Source organism: Canis lupus, chromosome 4, assembly GCF_003254725.2.
Source record: "Canis lupus dingo isolate Sandy chromosome 4, ASM325472v2, whole genome shotgun sequence".
In the NCBI taxonomy this organism is placed as follows: domain Eukaryota; kingdom Metazoa; phylum Chordata; class Mammalia; order Carnivora; family Canidae; genus Canis; species Canis lupus.
In genome coordinates, this window is record NC_064246.1 from 7,582,591 (window position 1) to 7,599,527 (window position 16,937).

The window sequence follows — 16,937 nt, forward strand, 5'->3', positions numbered from 1 at the left end:
GCTTCATAGTTGTCTGGTAATTGTATGGGCATTAATAAATCTTTTAGTCCTCCTGTCCATGCATATAACCATTTGTTACAAGCATGTGAAATATGCCAGTTATGACAGCTCTATTCAGCTCTCCATCATGGTTTTAAACCAAAGCATAGGGCAGCCCCGGTGGCCCAGTGGTTTAGCGCCTGCCTTCAGCCCAGGGCCTGATCCTGGAGACCCGGGATCGAGTCCCATGTCGGGCTCCCTGCATGGAGCCTGCTTCTCCCTCTGCCTGTGTCTCTGCCTCTGTCTCTGTGTCTGTCATTAATAAATAAATAAAATCTTTAAAAAAAATAAAACCAAAGCATAAATTTTAGACCAACAACATTATGTCGCTTTCCTGGGGAATCACATGTCTGCCCCAGGAAATGTCTCAGGGAGAAAAGCTTCCATTTTGTGTGCCTTTATAAATGTTTCTCCTCATTTAGAAAGTCATTCAGTAGCTCAAGAAAATCCTTTCCTTCCTCTACAGGACAGAGGGATCTCTTTATGATTAAGAAAAAACATCATGGTACAGTGAGCCGTATTCTCTTGATAATATAACAGAGTGAAAAGTAATAATTAAGCAGGATGAGAGTCTTGTAATCTTCTAAATGGCTGTGATTTCAGATTTGCCATAGCCATCATAAATGAAAAGATGATTTAACAAGAAAGAGATTTTAACAAGAGAGAAAGGGAGACTGGGGATGGGGTGGGGTGGGGAGAGCAAGTAAAGGGTTCTCTGTTGGCCCGTATTCCGCCCAGCTGAGACACTTAGAATTCCCCATGAGGCAACTCTAATATCATCCTGGGGACATCCTTCCTCTGGCCTATCCCTGTCTGCCTTTGGAATTCTTCCCTGGACTCCTGGCATAACCTGGACCATGGCAGGGACCAGCCAGGCCTGATGCCTCTACGCTGCTCTGCCCCACAGCTCACTGCTTGCCAGGGGGGCACAAACACAAAAGTACATTGGAACACCAAATAAACAATTTCACTGCGATTTTGTAGGCTGGCTGAAACTCTTCCTCACTGCTGCGATATGCCCGTGGTACATCTGTCTCAGTATGCAGGAGCTTCCTAGCATAAAATATCCAGATGCCCTTCCTCAGTTCAAACTGCTCAGAGCTAAGTGTCTCCCTGGTAATTGCCAGCTCCTGGGGCCAGGAAGAGACGCCTTTGTACACTTGCCCTTAAAAGTCAAAACTGCACTTAACGAGATACCAGTTGGTACATGCCTTCTGCGTTTCCCAATTTGGCTGAAAAGTAATATATCAGAGACTGTCATCTGTGTATTGTGTGGTCCATGCCACCGCATAAAGGTCTTTTTAATTCTCCTTTTTCTCACAGGCTGCAAAACATGTCATTTGCCTTCCTCTGGCCTCATGCATACTTTCTTACCGTCTCTTCCCATATTTGTAAGAGTGCACTGTTTTACTTCCCCTTCATTTTCTTACACATTTTCTTCGAACCACAAGTGCCTTTGCCTAGAGTGTTCATTATCAACTTCTCTCCGGTTCTCTGGTTCCTCGGTCAAGTAGTTCTTATTCATTCTACTTGTAAAGGATGGAACTCTCTGGGCCCACACAAAGCATCAGACGCTTCCATCTGGGTGAAGAGAAACCAGGGCTTGGGGCTTTTATTGACTGATCAGCTTCCAGAAAAGCCCAGCAAAGTCTCCGTTCCCAGTGTCCCCAGCTGTGTGGCTGTTACAGATGTTAGGGTCCTGCTGAGAGCTGGAGCCCCCCCACCAATGTGCAGTTGAATGAGGCTTCAATATTAGTAAATGAAGAGGGTGCTTTAGAATCACAGGGAGTTCACCTCAAAGCTCTCAAGTAATCAGAAACTGCTACTTTTCCTTTCTCCTCTAAAAAGGAAATGCAAATAAAGGAAGTAAGAAAGAGAGACTGAAATAATAAAAGCACCAAGTGGGAAGTATGAGGTAAAAATGAGGACAATAGGTCGTTGACTTTGGGCGCAGGTAAAAGAAACCAGAGAATCAAGGGACTGGTATTAAAGCACCTTTGGGAAGGAGACCAAACTCTGGGGTAACCTACAGGGTTGTGGAATGTGCATTGCTCAGGGATGAAGGACACAGATGGGAGGAGCACCAGGCTGGGGACGTAGTGTACTGGCCAAGGCCATCCAAAGCCCAGCTCAGGTTGATGTGCGGTTCTGCATATTGGGGGAGGATGCTTTGGAAGAAACGCTTGCTGTGCTGAGTAGATGAAGTAAAAGTTATCCAAAGCACCTTACAGTTCAACGTTTCATGTTCCCCTGAGCATCTGAGAGCACCATGGGGGCGGGCAGCGGGGAAGGTTGCTCAGGCCACAGATCAGAGACTTTTTTTTTTTTTCACTAACAACAACCACTGCCACCTGAAGCTAAGTACATCTCAATATGTACTTGCAGATGGGCACAGGAGTCTGGACCGCGTGGTGTTCTCCCTTTGGTTGGTTCTATTCACTCCCCATGCTAGATATTCTCCTCATTTTTAAATGTCTGTATATGTTGCTTTACTTTAAAAAAAGTCTGCACAGGCATAGACCAACTGAGCAATATCGATAAAGGTCAGTGACATATAGCTGCAGACCAAGTCAACACTGCTCATTTTACTTTATTTTTTATTTAAATTCAATTAATGAATATATAGTGTATTTTTAGTTTCAGAGGTAGAGTTCAGTGATTCATCAGTCTTATATAATGAGCACCAGATATTACATAACACTGTTCATTTTAAATGATGGGAATTGTCCAACTGTGATCTGCCTGATGTGGTTATTGTGGACACACTCATGACGAGAGAGAGAATGGCCACAAAATCAATGAAGCCAATCAATATGGGGGTTGGGAATTCCCCCAGCAGAGCACTAGCTGCTTGCAGGGCTGCTGATTATCTTCAGCTCACTCCCCAGTGCAAACTTCATTTCCAGTATGGCACTCATTCTTACCTTTTCTTGTATCCTCCCTCCTGGGAATTTTTTCTATGGGCATAATTCAAAGGCAAAGAGAAAGCTGTATGCATGAAAATGTCATTGCTGCATTATCTATAACAACAAAATACTGGAAAGATTTAGTACCCAGTTGCACAGGAATATCTAAGTTATGGTAGATCGATTTGAGAAACTATTATACAGCAATACATACAATGATTATAATGATTATGTGGCAAAATGGGGAATACCATAATATTAAACAGAAAAAAGAGGAATGAAAAATAGGCTGGCTATAGATTGGTGAAATGTGTTTCTTGTGAACATAGATTAGAGAAATGAAGATAGTGGGTTACGCATGAGTCTTTTTAAATAGTTTCTTCTAAATGTTGTCTTTACAAATAAAAATCATATAAGGAATAGAAAATAATAAAAAACTGTCCATCAGTATTAGCTGACTCACTATTGTGCGTCTGTGTGTGTGTCTCCATGTGTGTACATCTTCACGCATATGTGTGTATGTAGTCTAATCATTTATTTATGTAGATGTAAAACCAAAGGTCCCATGAATCAATATCCAACCCATTTTCAATATTTACTGGATGATTTTCACTAACATTTTAAACCCCTATAATTGTAAATTCATCCATTTCTAGGAAGAACAATTTTTATAGTAGGAGTTCAATAAGTGTTTCTGGAATGAATGAATACATACACGCTGGGAAGAGCTCAAATTCCTTCTAGATGGCTTTGTTTCTAGCAGATGCTTTTCAAACTCTTGGAAAAGGGAGCTGTAGTGTCAAGAAGTTCTGTGTTACTGGGATAATAAGAGGAAGTAAAGGAGTTCTCCAGACTGTCCTTCACTCTGGTGTCTGTTATAGCTTCCCTTCTAAAATATGAATGTGTTTCATACTTAAAAGCATACTTATTTAAACAAAACACTGATGGCGTGAGCAGGTCCCCCTAAGGGACCGTGGGGAACAGATGTGACTGCATTTCCTCACTCTTCACTCTGCCCACATAACCAGCCCACAGGGCTCTTTGGTCTAGTGTTCGGAGGAAGAAGGTTTTACCGAGCTCCCTAACCCAGGACAAGGACTGTGGTCCCAAATGGGGTAGAAATTTTGGTACTAAACCACTGATCATAGATGGTTGTTCAAGAAAGGGCCAAAATAAAATTGATCTCTTGTCTTTAAAATGACAATTAAAATGATCATGGCAATCAGTTTCCTCCAAATCTTCTGATTATGAATGTCATAGTCTTCTTTTCACTGATACATGGCACACATTGCTCCAGCACCATGCTGGGTCCATGGTGGGTGCTGAACAGGTGATGAATCTTGCATCAGCTTCAGGGAGGCCTGGGCCCATGCACCCTGCTCTACTTTAGGGCCTGCACTCAGTCTCCATGATTTGTCATTTTTTTCTTAAAGAAATTATTTTTTGAAAAAGTGAAAATAACCACATGGTACAAAAATTTTGGAAGACTAGCAGTATACATGAAAAGTTAAGTCTCCTTGCCATCCCTTTTCCCTATGTTGCCTGGGTCCTTTTCCAGTGATATTTCTTCAGATATAAGCATTTGCACATAGGAAGATTCTGGGCGGTGCCTGGGTAGCTCAATTGGTTAAGCATCAAACTCTTGATTTCAGCTCATGATCTCAGGGTCATGGGATTGCCTCCTTGACCTTCGTGAGCCCAGCGAGCCCTGCACTGGGTGTGGAGCCTGCTTAAGATTCTCTCTTCTTCTCCCTCTGCTCCTTCTCCCCTCTCTCTCTAAAAAAATAGATGGAAACTAGAATCATAGCTTAAAGGCTAATTTAGTGATTAGTTGTCCTTGGGTTTCAATTTCCTAAACCTGAAGCATTTTCAGGCCTAGATTTTGGTCTGCTTATGTCACCTCCAAGGCACCAGGGCCACATCAGTCTAATGGCCTCCTTGCTTGATCCACTTGATGAAGTAAGGCATTCTGTGCATGTGTAAGCATGTCTGACACCCAAGTACCAGGATGAGGAATTGCTAGAAGGGATGGAGCAGAGTGGGTACTGGGGGTATCTAGACATCTATGACCCAGTTGAGGTCAGATAACATTAATGAACTGATTTACAGAGATTTGACAATTTCTGATAACTTCTCATCCCAAAGTTTAGTATGTCTGTTTATTCAGTTCTTCTCTAGTGTCCTTCACATTCAAATTTCCTTCAAGACTTACACATTTATTTAATTTTATTCCTAGCTGTTTTGTCTTTATTTTTGTTGCTGTTAAAAATGCAATCTTTTCTTTATAATGTATCTTCTGATTGTTGTTTGTATGTGCAAAGCCCATTGATTTTGAAATGCTAATTATGGTAATTGTGTAAAAATGTTTCTCTTAGGTTTTCTAGCTTACAATTATCAGCACCTGTAAAAACTCATGTTGTATCTTCTCCTTCCCAAATCACACCCCTCATTTGTTTTTCTTGTCTCACTGAATTAACCAGGATCTCAGTAAAATATTTCAAGTGGGCACCCTTGCCTTGTTCCTCACTTTAGTGGTGATATGATTTTCAATTTCCTCAATGAGGAGTCTGGAATAGAAAATGCCATTGTTTTCTGATTTGTTGAAACTGAAAGTAAACACACACACACTTTAAAGCATTGCTTTATTAGAAATGTCTTGTGTGATGTAACTGTACAATCATCCTATAACAAAAGAGATGAAATGGATAAACCTGATAAATTTTTCTATCATCTATACTCCAGAAGCCAAAAACAAAAGTTAAAGGTGCTGCATGGTTTGGTTATTAGCTTTAATTTTGTGTAACAAAAGTAAAATTTATGAAGCAATAAATTATATGACAAAATTCAAAGATTAGATAAGGTGAGGATATTAAAAATAGAAGTACTGAATCACTTATACCAGAAGGGATTAACTAAGGGGTACAATGTTGCTTTCTTGAATGCTTTCTGAAAAATACCAGTCGAATGGGGGTTTTCAAGAAAATCTGCTTATTGCCAGGCAGTACGTGGTTGTTCCTGGCATGGTTTTCCTGGTGGATTGGGAATGAATGGTTGGTTAGGATGGGGGTGGGAGGAGTGGGGTGTTGGGGGATGGGGTGGGGGGAGGGGTCTGTTGAAACCTGTCTGAACCTTAGAGTTGAGCTAGATTTCTTGGCTGCAGCACAGTGGGGCTTAGCTGGGGGCCTGGGAAGCTGAAGTTTCCCTTGCAGGATCCCCAAGGTGACCATGTGTTCTTAAATGAATAAAGAAACTTCATGACTCAAAGTCTCAAAAGTCTCAAAAAGACTTTGAAGGCACTTTAGGAAAAGGAACAGTTAAATGCATTCCACCTGTGTCTGACCACTACTGTCACTCCACCCCTTCCCAGCTCTGTGCCTTGAGGAAAGTTCATTGGTCTCCTAAGGCTCTGTTGTGTCATCTACAGACACCTACCCCATAAGGCTGATATGAGAATTCAATGAGATAATGATGATAAAGGTCTCAGGACAGTCCCAGTGCATACAGGTGAGCCCTTCCCTGCTCCTGGGGTGGGGAAACCAGGCTTAAAACAGAGGAAGAAAGGTTTCCAATATTACATACTGGTTGCCTGATTTGAAGGAAGATCATTTTGCTCTTGAAATTTCAGGAAGTTGGAAGGCATAGGATCATTACCGACTAAGAACACACCCTAACTCAAGCTGGTAAAAGATGAATGGATGGCCATTTGAATGCCAGCCTCGCAGCGTGATGGGCAGTGTAACCTGCGATTCATTGTTTCATAGCATTGTCACGGTGAAATCAGACTCCACGTCACCATCTTCAATCTGCATTTTGGCTTGTGCTTTTGACTAGCTCCATAAAAGCTTCAAACTGTATTGTAGTTTTGTTGGTTGTAAATTTAAGCTCTGATAAAAACTGCCCTATGGGGTAGTTTGGGGTTTGGGATACACAATCCTGAGTCTTCCAAGGTCACAGTGGCTGAAAAGGGGACTTGACACGAAGAAGTTGTGTGGCCAGAGGACACACCCTGGCCTTTAGGAGGCTTCCTGGCTGACTCTGATGCCAGCATAGACTAGAGGGGAGTGGCAACGTGTGGTTAAAGCATCACTCACTCACCTGCCACCATACTTACATTTGTTCAGCCATCTGAACAAGGAAACAAACACACTGCCTAACCAGAGGTACCAGAGAATTCTTACGTGGGGTATAGTCACAGCTCTTATTAGCTTCTAGAATGCTCAAATACATCATGACCTCACAGAAATATTCATGATAGTGTCTGAGTAACACAAAACACTTGGGATAGTGACTGTTAAGATGTCTTGTGTCCGGGGACCTTTTTAAAATGATGCATGTTGGGGCACCTGGGTGGCACAGTTGGTGAAGCATCTGCCTTCAGCTCAGGTCCTAGGATCGAGTCCTATGTCGGCCTCTCTGCTTAGTGAGGAGTCTGCTTCTCCCTGACCCTCTGACCCTTCCCCCCACTTGTGCTGTCTCTCTGTTGCTCTACTTTCTCAAATAAATACATAAGTAAATTTTTAAAAGATACACATTAGGGCAGCCCAGGTGGCTCAGCGGTTTAGCGCCGCCTTCAGCTCAGGGTGTGATCCTGGAGGCCCAGGATTGAGTCCCACGTTGGGCTCCCTGCATGGAGCCTGCTTCTCCCTCTGCCTGTGTCTCTGTCTCTCTCTGTGTGTCCCTCATGAATAAATAAATAAAATCTTAAAAAAAAAAATAAAAAGATACATGTTAAAGTAAACATTTGTCATTGGAATACGCTTGCCAAGTTTTGCTCTACTGGAATTAATTCAACGATTCAAAGATTCCAAGAGCCATGTGACTAGTATGTAATATTTTTAAGACATGATTATAAATAATTCACTAATTTAGTCCATCATTAAAAAACCAAGAAGTTCGGGGCACCTGGGTGGCTCAGTGGTTGAGCGTTTGCCTTCATCTCAGGTTGTGATTCCAGGGTCCTGGGATCGAGTTCTGCATCAGGCTCTCCCCGGGGAGCCTGCTTCTCCCTCTGCCAATGCCTCTGCCTCTCTCTGTCTCTCATGAATAAAATAAAAATAAAATAAAATAAAAAACAATAACTTCTAGAAATTAATTATACTTATTAAAATATATACAGTATATTCCTTTAAATGCTCAAGATAAAACTGATGAAACACAGTCAGCATTCACATATTGTACTTTTGCTTTTTTCCCTGGACTATGGCCCTGCTGGCTTAAGCAGGGCATCCCTTTGAGGACAGAAGTACTGCCCAGCACGGGAGGCTTAGCAAAGCACCAGCTGCCTTCCGGAAATGACAGCATGACTTCAGGAAATGACAAGAACTGTCCAGCGTCCACAGATCCTAATGATAGCAGGACCATCACTATTCTTATAGGGATAAACGAGGACAGAAACAAACAAACCAAAGAGAAAAAAAAAACAATAAATCAACTAGTAGTACAACCAGTAGCATGTAGTTACTAAGCTGGACGCTGTGCAAAAGCTTGAGTCTGGTCGCTATCACATCTATATACATGATGGAAATCAGTATTTAGACCATGACTTCCCCAGAGAATGCAGGGCTGCACAACACAAGATTAGTGGGATATTCATAAGACTTAAATAAAATCTATGATCCATTAAACTTGGGAAGTCTGGGTTAAGCAAAAAATCAAGTGGATTTCTTTACTGAGCTCTGTCCTAGTCAAATATGCTAATATGCGCTGTGGCTCTCCAACCACAAATCATGGCATGGCAGATTTCCCAAATGTATTTGACCAAGGGAGACCTGTTTGTTTGTGGGGCAACCCTCAGAGGCTGCTGTCCTCAGTGCACCTGGGGAAGTGCTGCCTAACTGAACTTAGCCTGTCATACAGCTGCCTCAGGGGGAGGACCCGCAATGCCCCACATTGCTGAGTATGCACTGCCTTCCTGAGTACTGCTCTGCCCTACTGAGCATGCACTGTCCTACCGAGCATGCACTCACTGCCTTCCTGAGTACTATACTGCTTTACTGAGTACTGCACTGCATTCCTGAGTATGCACTATCTTACTGAGTGCTGTACTGTCCTACTGAGTAACTACTGCCTTCCTGAGTACTTCTCTGCCTTCCTGAGTATGCATTGCATTACTGAGCACTGCACTCTACTGAATGAAGGTTTCCACACCCATGTCCTGCCTGGTCCTGAGTGAAACAGGTTAGGGAGGAAAATAAGAGAGGCCCAGAAGTTTAAACTTGTCATCTGATCCCTTCCTGCCCTTCTCCCTTTTTGCTGTCATTGTGGACAAATTTCAGAATGTCCTCCTGGTGAAACACCAGGGACCCTTCCAGCAGAAACAGGTATTGCCACAATAGGAAAACCATAAGACTGCACCTCACTGACAGGTTGTTACTTTAAAGAAATTCCTTTTGGAATTTTTCATATGCATTCTTCTGAGATTACAGTGAATCACAGGAGAAGGTGAAAAGCTGTTAATTCCAGATCCTGGGGTTAATTAGCTCCTTTATATCATGTGCCTGTAAGAAAGTATAACAGGTACAGTGAGAGAGACTTACATTTAGTTTCCTCTTAACAGGTTCTTAAATCAGGAGATACTTTAATTGCAGCAGCAAGCAAGATGGTACAGGAAAAGAGACATTTTTCTAGCAGAATTCAACCCCAACTTCTGTCTAATGGGAACTGAGACGAGAAGATTTTCAAGTTCGGTGCAGGACTCTCCAATGAACGACTTGGGAAAGGTACCTCTGGCTGGCATTCGGAAGGAAATCCAGCAGATCATCCCCCTCCAAATTCAGGCCCTGTGTCTGTAGTTGATTCAGGCACCTGGGTCATGCAGGGGAGGTGAGAGAGGCCTCGGGTGCTGACGTGGCCGCTCGCCCTCCTCCTCCCATGCTGTCCTGCCTCAGGCCTGTGCTTCCCGGACACCAGCTGTCACACAGGAAGCCGCAGCCTCTCTTTCTCCCACCTCCTTTGCTGGCTGGAGCTGCAGGATCATGGCCTGCAGAGTTTCCTTCACCATCTGGAGCTCCCTCTTGAGACTCTGTGCACACGTTGTTAAGGAACACACGCGAAGGTGACGGGCAGCCCTGTGCAGCCTCAGAGAGATCTGATAAGAGCACGTGTGCCTGCAGGAAGCAGATGGGCACTGACATCTAATTGCAGTTTCAAGTTCTTCCAAATTGTAGGAATTAAATATTAATACAAATTTTACACTTCTTGTAAGAGCGATCGCCATCTCCATGAGGCCTGAGGTTATTAACTATCTCAAGTAAGATTTCAGAAAGGAAAAGGAAGAGTCAGCTTGTTGACTGAGACACTGAGACAGATGGCCCACTGGGAGGCTCCGGGCTTAGGGTCAGTGTGAGGGGTTCCTGCTAAGCCCCAGGCGGGGGTGGGGGGGGGCACAACTGCTACAGCCAAGTGCTTGGACAGCACGAAGGGCAGAAGGCTGGAAATTCGAGCTTTCTCAAGAAATCCATTATTTGGGGCCACTGTAGGTCCTGACTTGTGAGTTAAAGTCCCTGTTGGCCACAAGCCAGCCTTGTCACCTTGTGCAAATCACTTTGAACCTTGGTTTTCTCGTGAAACAAGGATTTCTAAACCCCTGTAGGTTTGAATCTGCAGTCTTGTGTTATTATATCCCCCAGGGACTTGTAAAATAGCCACTCAGGGTACACAAGATTTGACAGAGCTTGCCTTTTCTGGGTTGGTTGGTTGGTTTTTCTTTAAACTGTTGGGTTCTTACTTTACTAATCTATAAAATCGTTTCTCACATAGAGAAAACCATCACTGAGAACTTAGCAAATAATTATAGGGGATAAATAAGGTTGTCATTCTCTTAAGAAATCAGCCCTTTTCTGGGACTATATTTAACGAATCATGCTTTTTTTCTATCCACGGTCAGGTCCCTGTTTCCTTTCGTACCTAAAGTCAGAGCAACTCAAAGATAAACAGGACCAGAGACAGATTGAATTATTTTAGTTTCATAAGCAAATTAATTTCACTTCAGCCAAGAGGAATGAAGGGGAAATATGGGAATATGTCACTTAAACATCACTTAAATACTGTTAAATTATCACATGAGGTCAACCACTTAAATATTCCTAGAACAGAAATGGAAAAAACATAAAGAAAGCTTTGGGAGAAGTAGCTTGCAGAGATTTTACCACTCACAGACCATCAACTCTACAATGTTGTTTTATTTAAGTACAATGTCAATGCAATGTCAAGAGAAAAAGATACCCCCAGGTTATGACTGTAGAAAGCTTTCTTTTTCTTTTTTAAATAAAGAACTCCAGTGGATTCTGGGAATTATGCAAATGAACTTCTCCTAAGTAAAAATGCTGAACCACCCTGAAAAGCTTTTGGCAGCTTTTCATCTTAAAGCTTCACCAGACTTCATCATTTGTGTAATTTACATTCATCTACTAGGATGGTTCACTCCTTGCACTTGAACCTGAGGGGAATGAGGGTAGAGATGAGCGGGTGCAAGGAAAGAAAGAATACCATATTTACCTTTTTTTTTTTTTCTTTTAAAAAAGGTTTCACTGTCTTCCATTTCTCTGGACACTAATCCTTAGTGAAAACATGTATGACTTTACGAGTAAAAGCGTATATAGTCCCAGACTAAATACCAAGCTGCAATTTAACCACAAAGTTATGTCACATTTCCAAAGAGTAAGCACAGAGTTTAAGTAGTTTATGAATCCTGACAAACTCCTGAGATTTAATTACCTTTGATATGCAGCCTGGGACTACATGCCCCTATTTGTAATAATTATTGCTAAAAGATGACACAGGTTTTTAGAAAGAGAATTGAACCAAAGTGAGATGCTTCTTAAAGAACTTGCACAATTTCTGGCCCTCAGAGAACACTAGAACACTAGAGCCTTTTAAAAAGAGACTGACAGAGAAGCCATAAAGGAAAAAAGACTAAGTTACATAATTAAAATAATGCATCAGCACTTCATCCGACAATCTGCAGTGACACACAGAGGAGTTGGAAGGCAGGGATTGGAGCAAATGATCACCAGCGTCAAAAAGCTGGCAAATCACTTAAATGCTTTGTCTCACTTGGAAAAATGCATATTCTCAGGAGTCCTCATCTACTTGCTAGAAGAGACGCTGCCCCATTCATGAATTGTTTAATAAAACCAATTAGATCTTCAAAAACATAAAAGAAAAATAGCAAATAAAAGTAAATAAAATACATACTCTCATACTTTCTTCACAAGACCAGAGTTAAAAGAAATACTTTTTTTTCTTGTAAGCATTTAGGGCCTTTTGTGAGGCACTAGAGATTTAAGGCTTATCGACTAATGCAGCGGATGTAGCTAACACTCTGGGCTCTGTTGGATCAGGACTAGACATCAGAAATCCTGGAAACCTCATTTAGTGAGTCTATGGCGTAATGATCATAAAAATGATTAAAATCATGTTTTCATTACAACAAGTGTTGGCCACGATGTGCAGAAAGAGGAATCCTTGTGTACTATTGGTGGGAATGCAAATTGGCGCAGCCACTGTGGAAATCATATGGAGGGTCCTCAAAAAACTAAAAATAGAATTACCATATGATCCAGTAATTCTACTGGGCATTTACCCAAAGAATATAAAAATACTAATTCAAAAAGATACATGCACCCCTATGTTTATTGCAGCATTGTTTACAAGAGACAAATTATGGAAGCAAATGGACCAAATGTCCATTGATAGATGAATAGACAAAGAAAAGTGATATATATAATGGAATACTGCTCAGTCATAAAAAAGAATGAAATTTTGCCATTTTGTAACTACATGGATGGACCTAGAATATAACACTAAGTGAAATAAGTCAGTTAAAGAAAGACATACACCATATGATTTCATTCATATGTGGAATTAAAAACAAACAAACAAACACTCTTTTTTTAAAGACTCTTAACTGTAGAGAACAACTGGATGGTCACCAGAGGGGCAGTGGGTGGAGGGATGGGTGAAATAGGTGATGAGGATTTAGGAGGGCTCTTGTCATAATGAACACCAGGTGAATATGGAAGTGTTGGATCATACTATACACCTGAAAATAACATAACACTGGATGTTAACTATACTGGAATTTTTTTAAACTGAAAAAAATCATGTTTTTATTTACAAAATACCTCTCTCTAACCAACCTGACTATGCGATGCCTTACAAATGTATGTTCTAAAACATGGACTAAAATAGCAGAGAATCCAGGATAAAATGTGGAGTGGAGATGGGGAAGACCAAGTTACAGGATAATTTGTATGGAATGGAGAACCTATACACATAAGTGATTTCTGCAAGAAAAGTGCATTAGAAGGACACAGTGGTAAACTTCTAGGTATTGACCCTGGGAAGACAATGTAGGCTTTTATTTTTTTTTCATACTTCTATAATATTAAAATCGGCATGCATACTTTTATATTTAAATCAATATTTCTATAAAAGAAATCACTTGAAACATTTCACCATTCAGCAGTTGGGGAAATAAAAAAACAGAAAGAGATCCTTGTTCTTTCCTTCACTCATTCAAATACTCAAACGTTTCCTGAGCTCCTACTGTGTGCTAAGAAAGGTTCTGGGGGGGTAAAAATAAAGAAAGAAAAAGAACAAGAAAGGTTCTTGATGTAGGAAGCACAGGATTGAACTGAACAAAGTCACCGCCATCGTGGAGTGTAGTGTCAGTGAGTTCAAGGGAAAGTAAACCCACATGGGCATGTATGTAGCCTCCAAGATGGAGGCCATGGAGGGTATGGAGCAGGAGAGTGACTGATCACTCGGCTACTTTCATCACTAGTAGGTTAAAGGGGGCAAAGGCAGAAGCAGGGAGATAAGAGGCGGTGGTTGCAACACTCCAGAGAAGAAAAGATCATGTATTGAACTGGGCTAGTGGCTGTGGAGATGAGAGGTGACCAGATTCTGCATGTGTTCTGAAGGCAGAGCCAAGGGCAGATAGTGATGGGCCAGATGTGGAAGGTGAAAGAAGGAAAAGGCATTGAGAATGACTCCCAGATTTTTTATCTAAGTGATGAACTTGTAATTTATCAAGGAGAAGACGGAGTATGAGTTGGAGTTTTTTGAGGGTGGGGAGGGATTTTTGGAAAAGCCTATTTGTCAGCCAAGAAATGTACTTAGATATGTACACAGATAAGTACTTAGAGGTTATATTGAATAATATATTTAAAAAAATATTCTCATACTTTCTTAATGTATTCCATTTGATACTGCTAACTAAGATCTTAAGGCTACTAAGTAGTACAGTAGGTCTAGAATCAGTGTTTCTGATTGCTAGTCCAATAAATTCAAAGTGGAAGCCCATTGACATATTTGACCTTGGTTTTTGTCAAAGTGCTGAGCAAATGAAGTAAAATTCCAATATTGGATTTTATTTTTTTTTTATTTTTTTATTTTATTTTTTTTAATATTGGATTTTAGATAGATATGATAGAGGTGCTCACTATATCTAAGTGTAAGAGTAAGTCTCAAAGAGCTGAAAGATTCTTATGATGCCTGTGCCATTGAGACCTCTAGGGCTAAATATAAAATTCCCCTGTAACAGATATGCCACTACAAATCTGTGACATCTAAGAATATGAGCAGATTAATTACAATAATGGCATAAGGATTGACATGCCAACATCTTTAAAAATACCTTTGGAGCCCAAGACCATTCTTTACCACCGTGGCATAGACTATACACATATCAAGCAAATGTATAACTTCTTGCTAATAAACTTATGCAAGCTGCGTTTGCAATTAGTAAAGGGGTAAGATAGTAAGACAACTTTCACAGATGTCATCCAGGAATACAGAGGTAAGACAACATTGTCACTTAGGGCAGCCACTTGCAAAGAACCTCAAATTCTTTCAAGAAGGTCTTTTGTTTACACATAAAAACATTTTTTTGTGTGTTTGACTGTCAGTTGGGTTTCCAAGCAATCATGTTCGTAGCTCAGCCAAAAGTAGATCAGCTCAGCTGGTCTGGTTTGGTTCAAAAACAAACAACAGTATTTCTCAGAAACAGTTTCTCATTTGCTAAAAGTGTTTCTTCATACCAACAGTGATGGCTCTGTAGCCACTGTGGCTTGCAGTGCGAGGAAATTTACCTTCAGGAAAAAGCCGAAGGTGAGGAACGCAGCTGCTGAAGAGCAAGGAGGAAAGCCTCATCCACACACGTGACCTGCTTGGTTGCATCTGATGCTTTTACAGGGGCCGCTCCTTGTGGTGCCCACCTAGTGCCAAGTTTGCATTGTGCCAAGCTAGCAGCAGGGCAGCCTGGGGCACACACCACCTCCTAGGCTTCCTCTCCCCACCCCATTCCCTTTGGCAGAAGCCAATGGAAGAAATCCAGGCCACCGTATCCGCATCAGCCCAGCACACACAATGCTCTCAATGACAACCTCTTACAGTCTGTTTTTTCCTCTGTAAGATTCACAAGTAGAGTTCTGTGATCCTTGTGGCCCCTTTGCCAGCTCTTTAGCTCTAGAGTGGAAAACATTTCCAAGAAGGCACAGCAATCTCCCCAGACTGCTGTTACCTTTGTCTGTTCAAGCTACGCATTTGAAAGTTGAACCAGGCAAGGGATCTGAGGGGAATGTGATGTTTTTGCATGCGCCTGGATGTATTTAGAGTATTTGCATGCCATCAAGCACCACCAAAACTAATCGATTGGGCACCATGCATTCCAAATAAGCAGAGAGAACAGAATTCCATGAAGGTCTCCTGGACATGGATGCAAATAGAACCACAAATAGAAGCAGTCTGTCCTCATCTCATCTGTGATTCAGAAGCAGGCAGGACTGCCCAGGGGGCAGGGGGTGGGGGGCTTTGAAATATGCTAAAAGTGTCTTAATCTTAGGTGTACTTTCCCCAGACCCCCACTTTGAAAGTGTGTTGTAGAAGTTGAAGGGGGAAAAATTAGAAGAAACCTGCTTAAAAATCCACCTCACCTGGATGGTTTTCGGTTAAAGAGTTTTGGACATGGAGGAACCATCCAAAATGGTTTTCAAAACATGACTGCTAATTAGCACCCAAAATGACTGTGAAATCTTACTAGAGACTCAGACTAATGCTCCTGGAAATCCTGGCTTGACTGGCAGGGAAGTCACACCTCCTGTCCTCTCTTCAGACAGCAGGCATGAGTCACCTCTCTGACGTGGGCTCTTCCAATTAGTGGTGCAGACTTCTTTCAGACACTTGCTACCACAGTAGCTGACGGGTTTGTGTTGTTCTTTGGTCAGGCTACACGTAATTTAGTGAGTCTGTCAGGATGACGAAGAGACATGGGCTATTTTCTCTCCCTTCTTGGATCTGTCAATCCAGTGTCTTCTTCTTAAAAGCAGGACACTTTCAGCAGGCTGCCCGAGCCTCAGCATCAAGTCAGGATGCCTGGAGGATCTGTTTGGAAACTCATCTCCACCGTCGATGAGTGGCCCACCCCCCACTGATGCCTTGCTAGCAACACTGTCTCACACGCATGGTTTATGCAAAAGCCTAGTGTCTTCCACACAGAATATGAGCATCTGTAGCATCCAAGGCTTGAATCTTCTGGACATGGACATTCATTGCAGACTCACATTAATCACGTTCATGCTACATCATATATGCACAGCAGGCTCTGGCAGAGTATTTAATGGAATCAAACAAAAATATGATACTCACTGTGTAATTCTTTTGTGTTGTTGATGGCAAGCTGTTTCTTTCAACTGTACTCAGCTTTGTGTCTTTGATCAAGAGTGGAAATACAAACCAGTCAGTTTGGCTGGAGGATTCAGCAGCCTCTTTGAATCTCTAGATAAGTTGAAACTTATTTGAAACAAGGGCTTTGGTTTGTACAGGGAGGGAGCCTCCACAGAGCCATGTCAATATGTCTTTCTATCTTAGGGTGCTATGTTCCACTCAACTCCAAGTGCTGTTTTGTTTGAGTTCAAAGATTTGCTTCTGTGTCTTTCCCCTCAATCAGTGACACAGAACAAAGCCTGGGATTCAGAGATAAGTTTGGGT

The 16,937-nt window shown here is 41.8% G+C and overlaps 1 protein-coding gene across 2 annotated transcripts in view; it reads right to left on the reverse strand.

The window, feature by feature from the left end:
• Positions 1–5,570: 5,570 nt before the first annotated feature.
• Positions 5,571–16,937, reverse strand: part of DISC1 (DISC1 scaffold protein) — a 351,152-nt gene continuing 339,785 nt past the window's right edge. The window contains exon 13 of one of the 2 annotated variants that reach the window (XM_049108923.1): positions 5,571–9,967. In XM_049108923.1, coding sequence (XP_048964880.1) covers positions 9,829–9,967 — 139 coding nt within the window. In that variant the 3' untranslated portion in view covers positions 5,571–9,828. The remainder of the gene's footprint in view (positions 9,968–16,937) is intronic. The other variant, XR_007410095.1, reaches the window with a different exon arrangement.